The sequence below is a fragment of the Herpailurus yagouaroundi genome, unplaced genomic scaffold (genome assembly GCF_014898765.1).
Source record: "Herpailurus yagouaroundi ecotype Mexico unplaced genomic scaffold, PumYag 184, whole genome shotgun sequence".
In the NCBI taxonomy this organism is placed as follows: Eukaryota; Metazoa; Chordata; class Mammalia; order Carnivora; family Felidae; genus Herpailurus; species Herpailurus yagouaroundi.
The window spans coordinates 33,001,839-33,020,603 of NW_024412415.1; the positions used below are offsets into that span (position 1 = coordinate 33,001,839).

The 18,765-nt window shown below is 51.9% G+C and overlaps 1 protein-coding gene across 1 annotated transcript in view; it reads right to left on the reverse strand.

Moving 5' to 3' along the window:
- Window positions 1-1,410: 1,410 nt before the first annotated feature.
- CLN6 (CLN6 transmembrane ER protein) overlaps window positions 1,411-18,765 on the reverse strand; it is a 48,392-nt gene continuing 31,037 nt past the window's right edge. Inside the window, exons 2-8 of the mRNA XM_040492184.1 lie at window positions 18,681-18,760; window positions 11,836-11,950; window positions 7,215-7,313; window positions 5,968-6,156; window positions 5,621-5,676; window positions 4,599-4,721; window positions 1,411-2,988 (exon numbers count right to left, since the gene is read on the reverse strand). Of these exons, the coding sequence (XP_040348118.1) occupies window positions 2,718-2,988; window positions 4,599-4,721; window positions 5,621-5,676; window positions 5,968-6,156; window positions 7,215-7,313; window positions 11,836-11,950; window positions 18,681-18,760 (933 nt within the window). The 3' untranslated portion in view covers window positions 1,411-2,717. The remainder of the gene's footprint in view (window positions 2,989-4,598; window positions 4,722-5,620; window positions 5,677-5,967; window positions 6,157-7,214; window positions 7,314-11,835; window positions 11,951-18,680; window positions 18,761-18,765) is intronic.

Genomic DNA, 18,765 nt, shown 5'->3' on the forward strand with positions numbered 1-18,765 from the left:
GGGGCAAAGTCAGGTGGGGCCTTGGAGGCCAGGGGTGGGGGCAAAGAGCTGAGGCTGGTGGGGAGGCCTGCAGGGGCGAGGCCAAAGCACTCGCTCGGAATCACCCTGTGTTTGGGAAGGTGCTCATGTGGGAGACAAGACATTTTCCATTCCTGAAGCTGTATACTCACCATGAAAAATAGAAACCCCGTCCAATACCAACTGAGGGCTGAGACTTTGTTCACCAGAAGGGCCCCATCACCAGAGGTTCTGATTCAGCAGACAGAAGGGGCCAGTTTGTATTTTCCTCTGCCATCCTCGTGTGCCAGTCAGGGCCACACTTCGAGAACCACTGGCCTACAGGTAGCTAGAGGGAGTGAAGCCAGGTTGTAATTAAGAAGTATTTCTGGGGCGTCTGCGTGGTTCAGCTGGTTAAGCATCTGACTCTTGATATCAGCTCAGGTTGTGACCTCACAATTCATGAGATCGAGCCCTGCATAGGGCTGTGCTGACAGTGCAGAGCCTGCTTGGGATTCTCTCTCTCCCTCTCCCTCTGCCCCTCTCCTGCTCTCTCTCTCTCTCTCTCAAAATAAATAAATAAAAACTTAAAAGAAAAAAGAAGTATTTCTAGGGAAACATTTCCAGGAAACTACCCAAAGAGATCTCTGTCAAGAGAGAAACCAAATTTCCAAGACTCTAATAATTTGCTGATTTCTTTTCCATTCTAAACATTCACTTTCGTACCTAATTTTTTATTCACTTTTTCTTGCTTTTTGTTTTTAATCAAGGGCTCCCCAAGTTGTATAAGCTTCAGCCCCCACACAACCAGGCCTGTGCCTGTTCACGAGACCTCCAGCAAAGCTGTGCCGTGGAGAACAGGCCAGAGGCAGGGCTGGAAGGAGCGGTGTCCTCGAGGCGAGAAAGGAATCAAATGTGGTTGCTGGGTAAGTGGAAGCAGGGCCTGTGATGGTGCCAGCATCTCCTGTCTGGCGTGGCCCTTCCTGTGTTCTCTGGTAACAGTAGCCCCAGCCAGTCCCTGGTGGCTGTGTGGTGTGAGACCCGGAGGGAGTAAGTGACTTGCCCAAGGCTCAGTGCCAACGTCCAACACACCAGCTTCCCCACCCCTCAGAGGGCACCCTCTCTGTTTCCACCTCTGGGACGGGCTGGCAGCATGGCTGGGAGGCTCGATGTGCCATCTCTGAGAGGCAGGCCTAGAGATGCCCTGCCCTGATTCCCCCCCCCCCCATAGCCCCCAGACTCCTGTGAAGAGAGCTAGGACTGACTGGGTCCCACTGAGTGGCATGGAAGGCCAATGGGCAGAGGCAGCACCCGCTCTGAGCCACACAGGCCTCAGACCAGTCACTCCCTCCCCTGCTCCAGGGGACTCCCTCCTGCCTCCCCAATTCAGTAAGAAGCAGCCACCAGCCAGGCTTGGCTCCACACTGGTCTTTATTGATACCTCTCTCCACCCATCTGACCAGGGACCGGGGGACCTCTAAGGGGGCTGCAGAGGGACCCCAACATGAAAGGAAAATCGGAGGCACGGGGCTCCCTGAGAACACAGGAATGGAGGCAGAGTCCAGGGAGAGACTCACAAGCTCACAGAGCCAGCGCTGGCTGGAAAATGGGGCTGGGGGGCCAGCAGCTGTGTGGGCAGACCTGGCCCTGATGCCTGGGGGAAGGTGGGCCCAGGGGGATCCTGCTGGGAACGAAGCCTCTCTTTTCTGGGAGCAGGCCCGCCAGCAGAAGGCAAGAGATTCAGGCTCAGACAAGGCCTCCAGGAGAGAGTCTCCAGCTCCCCCCAACATCTCCCAAAGGCCCCTGCCCCTATAATGGAGCTCAGGGAATACTGCAAGTGTTTAAGAACTCAGCCTTCAGCTGCAGTTCAAATGCCCGGGTCAGGCGGACGGGAGGGGGTGCTATAGTTCTGCTAGGGGGCAGGGATACAGCTTCCGGCAGAGGGAAATGGCTGGAGAGACCCCAAGATCAGGCTGTGGTTAGGGGAGAGGGCTGGCCTCTGGCTCTCCAGGGGCAGGGGGCAGGGCGCTCAACACTCCCTGTGACCTGAGGTTGGGTGAGGTCTGTTGCACGCGTACCCTTCCTAGGGCAGCAACAGAAGGGGACAACTCAACCATCCCAAGGCTGCCCCAAGAGGGGCCTGCAGCCGGCCCACTGACACACTTTGGGCCCATGCTCCCAGCTAGGGCACGCGACGCCTAGAGAATGGATGTGCTTCCTCAACAACACCCGGAAAGTTATCGGAACCTTTGTGATCTGGCCTTCGGGGTCAGGGCGGGTCTGAGGGGTGAGCCAGGTGGCAGGTGACGTGCCCAGTCCCCTCCTTGCTGCTGCCCCACCCACCAGGCGTCTCCGGGATGGCGACCAGAAGACATCCCGGGAAGAGTCCAGTCAGGTGCACAAGAAGGCAGGGCCCAGACCTCGGCCTGGACACACTGCCTAAGACGACATCCCATCCTGAAAAGATCGAAGCCACAGAGAAACTTGATCCGAATGGTCGAGGATTACGATGATGCACTCTGCACGCACGCACACACACACACACACACACACACACCCGCCCATGTGCAAGACGCCTACCCCCACCAGCGTTGTCACGATTGCACACACGGATGGACACACACATGTGTGCATGCACGCAAGCACCCGCCCACCACACTCAGACACTCTCTGTGGCCCGTCTCCCGCCAGGCAGAGCACCAGCGGCTGGTGTCAGGGACTCAGTGTCGGCTGCTGACGTGGAGGGTGTAGAAGGCCCAGGGCTCAGGGACGTAGATGACACCCGGGTACTTCTTCCTGAGTACAGGGTCATTCCACAGCCAGGCGACCCACAGTGCCACAAGCAGGAGGGTGAGCGCAAAGGAGTAGAAGAGGAAGAGGCCGTTGCTGTCTAGGAAGAGGCGCTTCCGCTTCTGGTGCAGGACAAGGGCCAGCATGGCGAAGAAGGTGAAGATGAAGAGGATGAAGATCTGGCCCTCGGTGACCAGGTACCTGAAGGGGCCGGGGGGGTGAGGGGAGGCGGGCGGCATGACAGCTCTGTCCTGCCTGGCAGCCCTCCCTGGACCCTCATACCAGGCTGCCCTCCCGCTCAGTCAGGGTGGCTCATCTCACGAGAGGCCCAGGGAACCACGCTACCCTGAGCCCAGCCCACGGGCAGCATATTTGTTTTAAATGTTGAGTTCGTTACCAACGTTTAAATAACAGATTAGCTGCAAATGCGGGTTTCTGGTTTCTTTGGTCACATTAGGCCTATATTCCCGCATGACAACAACCAATCAGAGGATAAAGCAGCTGTGCCCTTTGGAGAGTGCACGGTTCTGCAGTTTGCCACAGTCCCCACCACTCACTATTGCCTCACTTGATGCCTGCTTGATGCATTTCTGTCACCAGCTTGGTTCCTAGAGGCATTTGAGTTTGGGAATGCAGTTGTAATTTACAGGCGTTGTCCTCACTGTCTCCTCGGGGGCTGGGACAGTCTCAGACCTCCCGGGGTTCTCTGCAGCTCCTAAGGCAGTGCCTAGCACATGGCCGGGGCATCTGAGAGGCTGTCGCCTCCGCTCCCCTGCCTCGAGAAAGAACCACAATGCTGACCCATTCGGCTCAAGGAATTACACAGCTCTGCAACTTTGTGGCTGTGTGGCCTTGGGGGGATTTACATGATATCCTGGGGCTTCTGTTTTCTTACCTGGAACGGGGACATAAATGGCCCCGTCTCCTGAGAGGTAAGAGACCTGACAAGAGCTGTGCACACCTCTTACTTGAGAAAGCATGCTGCTGCTCCTATGCGGCCGTCTCTGCACTAACACAGCAGTGGGTCAGGACTGGGCAGGAAATCCTCCCCGAGCCGAACTGCTCTCCCTCTTGCTCTGGTTGCCACCCATTTCTTTTTAAGCCTGTCCTTAGGGGGCACCCTCTCGGTGAGGCGGGGACAGACCCTGCAAGTGGCTTGGAGCTGGCCCTAGGGAAAAGTGGCTTTTTTCATTCTGAGGCAAGCTTCCCATCAGAGAAGGGTCCAGTCCTTCCTAAGACACCCATGATCCTCGGGTGGAGCCTATCCTCGGGGCAGAATTGACAGGAGGGGGAAGAGCCTGGCTGAGGCCTGAGTCTACTCTCTGAAATGGGATGAGAGCGCTGGAAGGCACAAAGAAACCAGACAAGAAGCTCCGGAGGCCATGGACTTCCCCCCTTTATCTGTCCTTGTCCCCTTTATAGTGCTTTATAGTTTGTGAAGTCCCTTTCCCCCCTTCTAGATCCTCACCATCCTGTGAGAGGGAGACAGGCAGGTATTGTCCCCATTTCACAGAGGAGGAAACTGAGGCCCACAGGGCTCTATGGGCTTGGTGTTCGAGGTGGAGTCTATTGGGACCACGGTGGCACTGGAGTTCTGGGAGGTAGGGCAGAGGGGCATGAGGCCAGAGAGACCACACTTGGGCCTGGCTTCCTGGTAACAGAGAGGGGACCACAAAACACAGTCACAGTCCCCACTACACAGGGGAGGAAGCAGGAACCCAAGGAAAGTCACGGAGCAGGACCGTGGTCAACAGCACATTTTTACTACTTGGCTCACTGAGCGCCCCCGCCCCTTCCCCAGGTCCACTCACCAATAGTACAGGCCACTGGGCATCACCAGGAGCAGGGCCACCCCTGGCGCTGAACTCTCGGCTTTGGTGGGAGTGAAACAACCACTGAAGTATATGAAGAGGATGAGGAAGAAAGGGATGTACCTGCAACAGGGAGGCGGGTGCCCGTTTTAGAAGAGGACAACTTGGTTCTCTTGGCTGTTCTAAACGGGCCCTGGAAACACGAGTGTAGGCCCGGTGTGACAGGAGCCAGCTACCGCCCTCAGGAGGGAGGCCACCGGGTCCCAGGCTTGTTGGCCGCCCCCCGCCCCTCCCCATCGAACCCCTCCCCTGGCCCGGCTCCTCAGCTCCTCGTGTAAGGCAAAGGAGAACTGACGGGCTGACTCCGGGGGGGGGGGGGGGAAGATGGGGGAACCTGACTCTCCCGCAGCCGCGCACATCTGGGAGGTTTCTGCCGCCTTTGGGGTGAAGGGGGCCCTCCCGGGAGTTCGAGGAGCAGGGCACTGGCAGCCCCTCCCCCATCAGGTCCAGCCGGCCCTCCTCAGCTTCGTTCAGACCTCCATTCCCAAAGATCACGTCCTGACACGGTAGGGGTCCCCCTCGGTGCCCCCCCCCCCCCCCCCCCCCCCGCGCCGCGGGGGGGGGGGGCCCCCGCCGGGCCCCCCCCCCCCCCCGCACCCAAGCGTGACGAGGGGGCGAGACTCGGTCCAGGCCGCGCCCCTCCCCCCAGACCCCGGCAGGGCCCTGGCAGGGCCCTGGAGGGACAGCTGCTCGCTGCCCTCTAGTGGCCCTCGCGGGCACTGCCGCACTGGGGCGGGGAGGGCCCAGAGCCCCGCGCCAGCGGGGGAGCGCGGGAAGGGTAGGCCTTTCCAGTGGCTCCGCCTCACATCCAGAGGCTCGTCCAGTGTCCCCGCCGCCCCCCCCCCGCCCGGGCGGGGGGCCGGGGCGGCGGGGCGGGGGGGGAGAGGGGGCTGGGCCCAGGGTCCCTGGGGAGACAGTGGGGCTGTTGCTGCCCTCCTGGCTGAGACAGCCCCATCACTTACCACATGGAGTGGCCTAGGTACTCGTCGTAGTAGTAGAGCAGCTCAAAGGAGTCAATCTGAGGGCGGCAGGGCACGGCAGGTGCTTCAGGAAAGGTGCTGGGCCCATGCAGCCCACCCTTCCTCAGGCCTCCCCCCAGCAGCCCTCTACTCCAGGGGGCCCAGGTGGGAGCCAGTCAATGTGCCACTTCCTGAAGTGTCACCAGCATCCTAGCTTGGTGGGTCCAGCGCCCTCACCCAGCAGAATGCCTTTAGCAGGCCAGGCACAGTGATGGGTGGGGCGATCTCTTTGGCCTCCAGGACAGACTGTGCCCACAGGGCTTTACGAGTACTGGGGGAGGCGGCCTCACCAGTGTCTCCGGCTTGAGGTTCTTGATGATGGGATTCTCACGGACAGACAGGTGGTGCTGGTAGCCACTGAAGAGCAAGCGGTGGTTCACGGAGTCGCCCACCAGGTGGATGCTGGCACCCATGACGAAGGTGATGATGCTGACGTAGATCATGGAGCGTGGCAGGGTGCGGGGGGACCGCTCAATGAGCTGAAGTCAGACGGAGGCCTGATTCAGCCTCTATCACAATAGGAAACGCCCCTCTAGTCCCTCCCTCACGCCTGGGGCGGGATAGATGCCGCCGGTTGAAGAGTCACTCAGAAATTGACTTTAGCAGGCCAACCAGGCCTCCAGAGTCTCATATGATCCCTGTGGACCCAGCATGACCTGGGAAACAACACCCCCTTCTCCCAGAGAGGAAACAGACTCAGAGGGGCTAGCTCAGTGCCCAAGGTCACACAGCAACCGTGTGCTAGAGGCAACAGCTAGGCCTTCAACACAGGTATCCAGGCCCCAGACCTGGCCCTCTGCCAGGTCCCAGGTGTGCCCCTGGATGGCTGGGCTGGTTCAATGGCATGACTCTGATTTCTGAGCCACTGGTCCATGGTAAACACAAAGAAAATATCAGGGGTTTTTTTTCGGGGGGGCGCCCCCCCCCCCCAGATACTTTGAAACTAAATTATTTACCTTTTAGACTCCTCTGAATTCTGAGATTATACCCTTCATACTTTTGGAGATTAGAAATGTCTTTCTAGAAACACAATGATGGGCACAGTAGACAGCAATAATTATTTTAAGACCCCTTATTTGGATGTGCAAAGCTAGCTCTGTGCTCCCAGTGACTTCTCAAAGTCAGGGATCTCCAGGCTAGAGTATAGGTCACCTTCACTGCGGCCGTTCCTGCCACCTGGACCCTACCTGCCTGCTCAACTGTCCTTGACTTCTCCCCAGGCAACCACCTCAGTCACTCCTTCTGCCTCAGTCTCCCCAAATGTATTTGGTTTCCCAAGCATGGCCCTGTCTTCAGGTCCTTTTGCCTGACCACTGCTCCTACGTCATCCCCTGACGCACAAGACGGAAGCCCGAATCCAACACCCCTCCTGGGGGAAGCCTTCTCCATCCCTCCATCCCAGCCTTCATCCCCCCGACTCAGGCAGGGTAGGCCTGCTTCCTCCCGCTTCCATGACTCCTAGGGCATGGTACCAGCTTCCTGCTAGGGGAGGAAGAAATGAGGGTGGGAAGGGAGGGCAGGGAACCGAGGACTGTACCTTGAGCAGAAGGAAGGGCGTGATGATGTTGTAGGCCATGTGGAAGTAGTCCCCCACGCTGGGCTTGTTGAGCGGAAACCATTCGAGAGGGAACACCAGCTGGGGAGCAAGGGGAGGGATGGTGTTCACCCAGGCAGAGTCCCATGAGCCCTCAGGGAGTCAACCCTCACCTCCTCCACACACATCTAACTCTTTCTGTGATCTCTGGGGATCCTCTTGGCAGCCCTGGGGGACCCAGACAGAGAAACTGACTCCCAGAGAAGGTAAATGGATTTGTTCCTGGATGCACAAGCAGATGCAAATCCAGGGCCTGACTCTGGGCCCCTCTCCCGGTGGGTACTAAATAAATGTCCCTGGGGGCTGGTCTGGGAGTTGGAGGCTACCTTGGGACTTAGTGATGCCACACACTTTCTGGGTGACCCCAGGCAAGTCCTTCTACTCTCTGGGCCTTGGTTTCCCCACCTGCAACACGAGAGATGTGACCCAGGTAGTCCACTTGGGCCCTTAGGGGTCTGGCACTCTAGGTGCTATGCTGACGAAAAGATCTCCTGACCACTAGGCCCCATGTTCTGGGCCCTGAGCAGATGGACTGCAGACACTGCTTCCAGATTGGGTCAGAAGTATAATTAGGAAACAAAGGAGAAAATATGTGAGTTCTACCACGAAAAAGAAACTTCAGTTCTTTCTTCCCTCTGTTTCCTGAGACAGGAGGCAGGCCAGGACCAGTTTCTCAGCCTGCCATGCCCTCTGTCCTACTGGCCTTGTCAGGGTCCATGTGAAAATCCCTGGGCGAGGTCAAAACATGTGACGACCCCCCAAACTGTACTTCCAGTGTCTGTTGATTGAGAATACAGGCAATGACCACACATTTCAGTCAAAAATTTAAACATTTATCTCTTTTAATTCAGAAATGCCATGTTGGTGAAAACTAACCTGCACATATAAAAAACCCCCAGGATTACAGGTCTCTCTTTTCCTCTCTTTCTCTCTTATTCAGTGTGTATCTCTAGATCTTAATCTATATCAAGACATAGATGTTGGATATATGTACCCCATCTTCCTTATCCACTTATTTCTTTATTCATTTACTGATGGACACTTGGGCTGCTTCCATAATTTGGCTATTGGAAATAATGCTGCCATGCACACAGGGGTGCATGTATCTTTTTGAACTGGTGTTTTCGTTTTCTTTGGGTAAATACCCAGTAATGGGATTACTGGGTCATTTGGTATTTCTATTTTTAATTTTCTGAGGGACCTCCATACTGTTTTCCACAGTGGCTGCACCAATTTGCATTCCCACCAACACTGTAGGAGGGTTAGGTTTTCACCACCAACACATTACTCAGCCATAAAAAGAATCTTCCCATTTGCAACATGGATGGACCTAGAGGGTACTATGCTAAGTGAAATAAGTCAGAGAAAGATAAATGCCATGTGCTTTCACTTATATGTGGAATATAAAAAACCAACCAACCAACAAACAGAAAACGGATCATAAATACAGAGAACAAATGGGTGACTGCCAGAGGGGTGGATGTCGGGGGATGAGCAAAATAGGTGGAGGGGATTAGGAGGCACAAACTTCCAGTTATAAAATGAATAAGTCATGGGGATGAAAAGTACAGCCAAAGGAATATAGTCACTGATATTGTAATAATGTGGTATGGTGACTACACTCAGTGTGGTGAGCACGGCATAACATATAGAATTGTCGAATCACTATGTCATGCACTTGACACTAACATAAACTTGTATGTCAACTGTACTTAAGTTTCTTTTTTTTTTTAATATTTTATATTTGAGAGAGAGAAGGGGGGAGGGGCGCAGAGAGAGAGAGAGAGAGAGAGAGAGAGAGAGAGGAGACAGAGGACTCGAAGCCGGCTCTGCGCTAAGGGTGAAGAGCCCAATGTGGGGCTTGAACTCGCAAACCGCGAGATCATGACCTGACCTGAGCAGAAGTCAGACGCTTAACCAACTGGGTTACTCAGGCACCCCTATACTTCGGTTTCTTAAGAAAAGATATATACCATGGTGAAGGAGCCACTATCAGAAATGATACCTTATACATACTGACATGGAAAGACAGCCATGATATGTTCTAAAGTAAAGCAAGCAAGCTGTAGAATAAGGTGTAAAGGAAAATCCCATTTGGGTTAGAAAGGGGAAAAGAGTGTATATACGTTTGCATGAGCAGAGAAAGGAGTGGGGTTGCTGTGTCTCATACCTCCAGGGGTGGGACTGGAAAGGGAGACTCCAACACTTCTTCATATGCCTGGGTATTAGTTGACTTGTTACGTACTACTTTTATAACTTGTTAAGACTTTGTTTTTTGCGATTACAAATTTGGGACTGCTATGCCTACATTTCAGAAGCTCCAGTGTATATACGAGCTTTTCAAATGTCTACTCTCCTAACAAGCCCACTTAGGTTGCTGGGCAGGCTGGGGAAGTGATTTGCCCTGCAGGAGACCCCCACGGCCTCTTGTGGCTGAGTCCTAATGAGTGAGGGAGCCATGAGCCTGCTCCTGGCCTCATTTCCCCCTCCCCCACGGCAGTTCCTTTGGTCCCCAATATATGGGGCTTTCTTTCCAGAAGGGGGATCAGAGCAGCCAGGCCAACCAGCATTCTTATGAATGAGAGAACCAAAGCCCAGTAGACACTGACTTGCCTAAGGTCACCTACAAACCTGATCGCAGACCCCGACTCAGTCTCTTTTCTTTCTCCCACACTTCAAAACAACATGTACGCTCTATGGAGAGTCTGCCCAAAGGAGGAACAGCATCCACCATAAATCCGCTCCAACAGTGCTGCCAGCACAGCTTTTCTTAATCCCCTTCAAGCCTCTGATCCCATGTGTACAAGATGTTAAGACTGTCACTGACTTGCAGTCAGGCAGGATGCCTATCACTTCTATACCTTTATGCTCATTCAACGTCCCAGGTTGCTCTATAGTATCTAGGATTCCTGTTTAAAGGCCAGATAATGTTCTCTGTACTGGATACAAAAAGTTGATTTACCCAGTCCCTATGCTGGACACTGAAGTCACGTTCAAGGTAAGCAACACTACAGGGAACACCACTGGGTATAGAGGCTCTTGTCTTCCTGCTGATTATGTCTTCAGGGCAGATTCTTGGAAGGGGTCTTACTGGGTCAGGAGGGAAGGACACATTAGGGTCCTGGATATACACAAGACAGGAAGGGGGTAGGCTCTGGGGCCAGAGTGCCAGCACGCAGATGCTGGCTCTTCTACTTGCTACGTGGGTGGCCCTCTCTACCCGTGAGTCTTCCCATCTATGAAATCAAGATTAATAAGAGTGTTGAGGTGAGGATCAAATGAGTTTAAACAGGTTTAGAACAGAGTAAGCACTCAATGTATGTTAACCATTATTTCTACCTTAATGTTGTTATTATTATTAATTCAATAAAAGTGCATATGCTAGGCACTCTTTCTTTCTTTCTTTCTTTCTTCCTTCCTTCCTTCCTTCCTTCCTCCTCCCCTCCCCTCCCCTCCCCTCCCCTTCCTTTCCTTTCCTTTCCTTTCCAAAATGTGTATTTGTTTTTGAGACAGAGAGAGACAGAGCATGAACAGGGGAGGAACAGAGAGAGAAAGGGAGACACAGAATCCGAAGCAGGCTCCAGGCTCTGAGCTGTCAGCACAGAGCCCGACGCGGGGCTCGAACTCACGGACCGTGAGATTGTGACCTGAGCCGAAGTCGGACGCTTAACCGACTGAGCCACCCAGGCGCCCCAACTAGGCACTATTCTTTAGGTGCCTAGTTATCATCTTGACAAACTGCTTTCCAAAAGGGCTTTGCTATGGGGCGCCTGGCTGACTCAGTTGGAGGAGCGTGTGACTCTTGATCCCCCGGTTGTGGGTTCGAGCCCCATGGTAGGTGTAGATATTACTAAAAAAATAAATAAATAAAAACTCAAAAGGGCTTTGCTAATTTCCATTATCACTAGCATGTGCAAGGTGTCAGTTTCAGCATCGGATGTTGTTATTGTTACCACCCACACGCAAAAATGAACAATTTGATGCAAGGTGGTACATCACTCAATTTTTCACGTTCTGTTATCTATCTATCTACCTACCTACTTATGACAAGCCAGGAGTTTCAATACTCTTCCAGTATTGATCTCTGTACAGACCACCCTTGTACACTGATGCATGAGCTAGCCTTGGAGGGAAGGGGATGGTTTCACAAGATAGCACTAAAAATTACCCGAGGCTCAGAGCCATGCAAAATCAACCTATACTCTTTACCTCCAGAAAAATAATATACCAAGGCTGTGGGGATGCTCTGTTTTCTTTCCCATACCCTGTTGTATGGCTTGGTGATTTGGTTAAACCTGGGTATAGGATGGTGGGATGGAAGAGAGGCACGGTATCACTGTTTAGGGCCACCAGTTCCCCTATGAGAGTCAGGGGACAATATGACTATTCAGGCCCCAGATCCCCACTTGTTGGCACAGTCATGAGCTAAAGCACATGAAAGCATCCAGGCGTATTCTTGCAGTTTACTGGTAGGGGAAGTGCCTTGTCTAAGGTCACTCAGCTAATTCATGTCACACTGTGTTCTCGCTGCTGGTACGGGCTCTGTCCATAGCTTTGCACTCACCATGGCAATGGGGCGGCCAAAGTCCAGAACCCAGTTCTGCAGGGTGAAGTAGAACCAGAGGTCAAAGTGGAAGGGAGCTGTGCCGGCAGCTTCATCAGCCTTGACGGAGCTGTGCCTGGGAAGGAACCAGACAAGAGGGGTCAGCTCTTCTCTCCTCCCATGGGAATCTTCCCCCTGAGATGAGCCACAGAAAGGTATGGGGATTTTAGGGCAAGAGGATTAATTTCTAGAAAATGAGTTTTGCTGGAAATACTGGCTCCGAGGCCAAGGGGGACATGTCCTGGGAATGGATTCCAGCTGTCCTGGAAGCTTAGCTTCTCTGTGATTCAGTAAGGAAACTGCCAAACAGGTATAATAACCATTGGGCATTCTCACCTATAGCATGATGGGGACATCTAATGGGGCAAAGATGCAAATGTAGCTGGAAAATGTGAATCATGATGATGGATGACAATAGCAAACCTTTACTGAACACTTACTATATTCCAGGCACATCATGGCTGTTTGCATGCATTATCTCATTCAACGCTTTTACTCCTCACAGAAACCCTTTGAGGTTGGAATATTACCCCCATTTTACAAGTGGAAAAACTGAGGTGTAAGATGTTAAGTAACTTGCCCAAAGTTACACAGCCAAATATTGGAGCCTAAATGACTAGGCTCCAGAGCTTGTATTTTTAACCTCTATGCCATCATCATGTTCACAATGATTGGGCCACCAGATGGGCATGTGACCTGAGCTGGACCAATCACAGCCCTTCAGGGAGATCAGCCTCCTAGACCATAGATTCAGATCAACAGTCTCTTTCCCTCCTACTTGAACCTGGAGGAGGTGAGGCTAGGGCTGCTGGTGTACCCCGTCTCACTAATCCACAGCAAGAGCAGCCAGTGGAGACAAGCTGATGCAAGAGACATGGCAAGAAGTGGAACACCATCTGACAACATATCTTTCGATGCCCGTCCCTCCTGCCAAGTCGTTAGCCATCTGTTTTTCACAGATGAGCTAAAGTTCAAGGGCCAGTGCCTATGCCACTTCCTCCAGGAAGGCTTCCTTAATAAGTCTTTTCCCAAAGCCCCACCAACTCCAGTACAGGGAGTGCTTCATCACTAACTCCCTGTCTAGCCATGACCTCATGGGTCTGGAGCTTTGTTCTTATGTACACCCTTAAGAAGATGGATGGCTTTTAAGATTCTCTTCAACTCACCCACCACCCTATCAGCGTCCAAATCCTCCCTGAGACTACTTGCACACCTCCAGTGACAAACAGCCTGCTTCTTCGATGAGTGAAGTGTGAGTTTTATTGCTCTATTTGTGCTGAGAACAGAAGCTGTGTGAATGGTCCATGTTACCCAGCGTTCTTGGCTCAGTTCCTGGTTGATGCTTAGTGATCACTGGTTGATTTTAAACAATCTTGATTACCAGTTACTCATTGTTTTTACTGGCAAACATTAGCTTAGAGGCATCGTGAAGGTTTTTTCCTCTTCTCAGTGCTACTATGGCGTCCATAACTTTCTGAGATCCCTTTCGGGCAATTCTAACAATGGTCCACAGTGGGCTGGTAGAGTAACCCAGAGGCAGAGGGCCAAGCTCTGGGAGATCTCATCATCCTCTGGTGTCAGGTAAGAGGTGGGGTGGGCCTTTCTTGGGTCAACTAAGCCTTCCCCTCTCTTCTACTGAGTGCCCCACCACTTATTGAGTGCTGAGTGTGTGCTGTGTTAGGAGCTTCACCTACACCATCTCACTGGATCCTCACAGCAATACCAGGAGGTTGTTCCCCTCGTGTGTTACAGGGCTTAAGTGCTTACCGAAGATCACCTGTGTGGTATGGAGCTACAGCAACTATTCCTTTTGTCGGCCTATTTCCCACTCCAAGCTGCTTCTAGTAAGACATGAGGTTTCCTTAGTCACAAGGAGGGCCAGTGACCTAAGCCAGCCCGGTGGGATGTTTCTAATTAGAGCTGGTGGAAAGAGTCCCTCCCTTTCTGGCACTGGGATGCTAAGGATGCAAATCCAGGGCTATGTGTGACTAAGGGGCGAGCCTTAAAGAACAGCCAGGTGAGAATGAAGCAACCCTGCAGAGAGGACCAGGGGAAAAAGAAGAGGAAAGGCCCTGAGAGTTCTAGGCAACCCCAAGCTAAAGGTTTGGCCACATGAGCCAATACATTCCTTTTTGCTAAGGGTGCTGCCATTCACCCTGGCTTTATGTCACTTGTAACCCATGAGTCCTGAACAGCATAAATTCAAATCTGTGTCTATATGAATTCAAGATCTGTGCTCTAAATAGTTTGCTCTCCTGTTTCTATTATAATAAACTATGTGACATATGAGGAGGTCAAGACAGAGAAGGCTCAGTAAGGCCTGGGGCAGTATGCAAAGCTGGCATGAAGGAAGAGAGCCAGGAAGCATGGATGGGTGGATTTAAGTAGGCAGAAAAGCAATAGGAGGGCGAGATCAAAGGCCTGGAGGTGGAAGTGAGAAAGGCACTGCATGGAGTTGAATGCCTGGCTTATTGGTGAAGAGGAAGAGAAGGGAGGGACTGGAGGGGCTTTAGACTGAGCAGATACTCAGAAACTGTGAGGATTCATCTGAGATGGGTCTGAGATGAGAGACTGGCTTAGAGGTCCCCACCTGCCCTTCCCCTTAGTGACTATCAGTCAAGGCCTGAAAAAGCAGATGATGGGAAACTCCAGGTCTGAAGAACTTGCTGGAAGAAAGAGGATAACAGCCCTCAGTGTTTTATTCTGGAAACTTCCAAACTGGGCAGAGTAAGATGTTTGGTACAGAGAAGAAAGGTATTTTGAAAGCCTGGGGAAGCACTTGGGTATGGGTCTCTGTAAGCTGTGGATACCTAACAGATACTAGGGGCTCAGTAATTATTTCCTCCTCTACCTAAGGGGGCACCCCAGTTAATGGGAATCCCTGTCATTAGTCCAGCTGGCTTAGTGGGGCAGGAAAAAAAAGAGCAGACATAGGGCACTCAACTTGGGAATCAAGATTGGTCAGCATCTGATGGTTTTTTTCTGTTGGGACTCTGACCACAGGAGGAAGATCATGGAGAATGAAGGCCATCCTCTTCCCCAGTCCTTGTCCTGGGGATGAGCAACCTCAGGCCTGTCCCAAGTTCCTGACTCCACAGACTTCACAAACTGAGCCCCTGGCCTGTGCCAGCTCTACATCTCAGTCATCAGAAGCTGCTGCTGAGAACACTAGTAAAAGCACAATGGCAGGTAACCCAAGACGAGGATGGCCTTTTCTCTCCTCCACAGCTTTATAAGTCTACCATATGGGGGAACTGATACCATGACAGTTGGGAAACACATCATATACAGTTGAAATATTAAAAGCAGTCAGCATCTGTAGGACTCCCTGGCAGAAAAGGAAGGACTCAGCCAGGGACCCATAAATGGGAACTATAGAGGGACTGCTTTACCATAAAGAATGGTAAAGTACCTGACATGATGGAAAGTTCAAATGAAAAATGAGAAAATGAAGGCAAGTATAAGAGGGGAAAAAAGAAAGGCAATTAGAAACCCCAGGAAAAACAAAGCAATATAAGAAAGCATATGGTACTGTTAAATATTCCTTGGCTTTGTAGGGAATAATGTTCACATGGCTTAACTAATAAAAATATCATATACTGATTTTTTCAGAATTTAGAATCCATCCACACACAAAACATGAACACAATTATGGCTGAAAAACAGCAGGTAAATACCATTAACCTCGAGAACATGAAAGTAAATCTATAGAGGAAAGGAGCTGGGGAAAGGGTAAGAAAAGCTAAACATTAGGGTAGAGGACTAATATTCACCTTTGAAAAAGGAAGCAAGAGATACTACCTACAGTTGCCCAAAAAGAAATAATGGTGTATGCATGTTCCCTGAAGCTAACAAGGGTAACAAAGAGAAAAACTAAAAATAGTTTAAAAACTAAGAATAGATAAAAAGAACCATCTTGTGAATATGGGGGAGGTGTAAGTGAGCCAAATCATAACAGGAAATCGGGAAACATTATCTTAGAAGCTACAATTGATAAACCAAGAAATGGCAGTTGAGCATAGCTTTTAAGAATATAGACTTTAGGGGCGCCTGGGTGGCTCAGTCGGTTAAGTGTCCGACTTCAGCTCAGGTCACGATCTCACGGTCCGTGAGTTCAAGCCCCACGTCGGGCTCTGGGCTGATGGCTCAGAGCCTGGAGCCTGCTTCTGATTCTGTGTCTCCCTCTCTCTCTGCCCCTCCCCTGTTCATGCTCTGTCTCTCTCTGTCTCAAAAAGAAATAAACGTTAAAAAAAAAAAATTAAAAAAAAAAAGAATATAGACTTTAGACTGGGTGGCTCAGTCGGTTAAGCATCCGACTTCGGCTCAGATAATGATCTCACAGTTCATGAGTTGGAGCCCTGCATCGGTCTCTGTGCTGACAATGCAGAGCCTGGAGCCTGCTTCGGAATTCAGTGCTTGTCTTCTCTCTCTGCACCCCCCCCCACCCACTTACACACACACACACTCTCTCTCTCTCAAATAGAACATTAAACAAAAAAAGAATATAGACTTTAGAGAACACCTAGGTTCATATCCCAGCTTTGCCATTAAACAGATTTTGAGGGGCGCCTGGGTGGCGCAGTCGGTTAAGCGTCCGACTTCAGCCAGGTCACGATCTCGTGGTCCGTGAGTTCGAGCCCCGCGTCGGGCTCTGGGCTGGTGGCTCGGAGCCTGGAGCCTGTTTCCGATTCTGTGTCTCCCTCTCTCTCTGCCCCTCCCCCGGTTCATGCTCTGTCTCTCTCTGTCCCAAAAATAAATAAAAACGTTGAAAAAAAATAAAAAAAAAATAAAAAAAATAAACAGATTTTGAGCAAGTTACTTAATCTCTCTTGGGCCTCAATGTTCTCACCTGTAAAAAATAGTAGATCCTATCTTGAGAGTTGTGGTGGAATTATTATGTGCAAAACTTTAGAGCAGGACCTGGTCTGTGGAAAGTGTTACATAGTATTTGTTAATATCATTTAAAAATATGAATTTAATTCTAGTACAAAGAGCTAAAAGAAGGTTGTCTCTGGTGCAAAGGAAAGGTGGAACACAGAACCATTGATTTTTTACTCTAAGTCCTCCAGTGCTATTTAATGATAGGCATTATTATGTTGATTGCAATACAAAAATTGTCAACAGAACAGGTGGAAGCTGGAATGGGCTACCTTGAAAGGTAGTGAGCACCGTGTCATTAGAGGTATGCAAGCAAAGCATGGATGCAGCAGAGGAAAGCCAAGCATCTTAGGAATTGGACAGGATGATGGTACCTACTGTCTTAAACAATGATACTGAAAATGGTCCTAGAGGTACCCAAAGATGGTGGCAGAGATACCCTGGAAGTGAGTCAGCCCTCATGCCATCCTCAGGGAACACCCTGCTGGTAGTGAGCTCATCAGGAATGAAGAGGAACATTACCCCTCAGCAGCCAAAGTGGAATAGTAGGAGCAGAAGCCTTAGGTGTAGACCCTGGGTCTTGCCACTGAGAAAGATACTGCATATGGAAGCCCCGCACATAAGATAAAGTGGTGATCATATCTGATACCCACACATTGTTCTGATTGGACTTCCACAGTTCAGGGCAGTCAAAGACCCCAACGTGGAAGGAGATCCAGAACAGAGATGTCCCTCAGTAGCAGGAGAAAGGGCTGCCCTCAGCCAAGTCCCTCAGATTTCTTCCCTCATCCCTAATCATACCACAAACTTCCTAAAATTGACTCTGAGCATACTAGTGCTCAAAAACTTTTCATGGCTCCCCTGTGCTTACAGAATAAAGGCTGCATTCTTAACCTGCCATTTAGGGCAGGAACTAGGGTGAGGCAAGTGAGGCACACAGGGCCCAACATTTAAGTAGGCACAGAGTTGCCACAGAGTGAACATCGCCTTAAATTTCCTTAAATTGGGAAGTCTAGGCTTTCACCTCAGCCCAGCTGCCGGGAAAGGCCCTTCCCAATCAGTCCACATCTCTTGCCACTCTACACCAGAAAGCTCCAGCACCCCTGCCCACCTGACTTTCCTCAAGCTTTCCCCCTGGCTGGAAGAACTTTTCGTCCCTGAGTCACCTACTGAGTACTCTTGAGACCCGGCTCAAGTGCCACTTCCTCCACGCTGCTCTCCGCGATGACCTCTCAGCCCCTTCCGCACTGTGAGCCCCTCCCGGCTTCACCCTACCCACCCCTCCAGTGCCTGCCACAGCCCTGGGCACAGCAGAGGCGCTTAATAACGGCCTGCTCACCGCAGGGAATGTTTCTGGCCTATACGACAGGGTGAAGGCAGAATGGAGGGAAACACTAAATGGTGGTTTCCGTGCCTCTTCCTCGGCCACTCCTGGTCTCAACTACATAAACCAAGAACTTCTTCCCTTTGGAGAGAGAAGGGAGCAGCACAAGAGTGAGAAAAGCCCTCCCTCATTGAGGAAAGCTTCCACACTTCCCTGTCCCTGGCATTTCCGTTCTCACAGTCTTGGGATAAGGAGTGAGCTTCACGATTAATACCAGAATCCAAGTCCTATTCAGCTTGTAGGGACCCCGAGAACTTGGAAATGGAGCCCGGGGCGGGCAGCTGAGCTGGGGGCAAGGTGAGCGGAGGTGTCTTGTGGCCCGCCGCCCCCCACCTCGAGTCTCTTGGACCCCTGGAGAGGTCTCCCCAGAGCAGCGACTGTCCTCCAGCCGGCCCGGGCCCGGGGCACCCCCAGGAAGAGAAAGGGAAGTGGAGACGGGGCCCAGGCGCCAGGGCGCAGCGAGGGCAGCCCCCGGGCCGCCCCGGGCTCCTCCAGCTGGGACCCCGTCCCCGGGTCCCGGCTCCCCGCGCCAGCACGCGCCCACCTGGCCTGCAGGAAGGACGCGCCCGGCTGCGCGCCCGCGCCGCCCGCCGCTCCCGGATGCTGCCGCCTCCGCGCCGCTGCCTCCA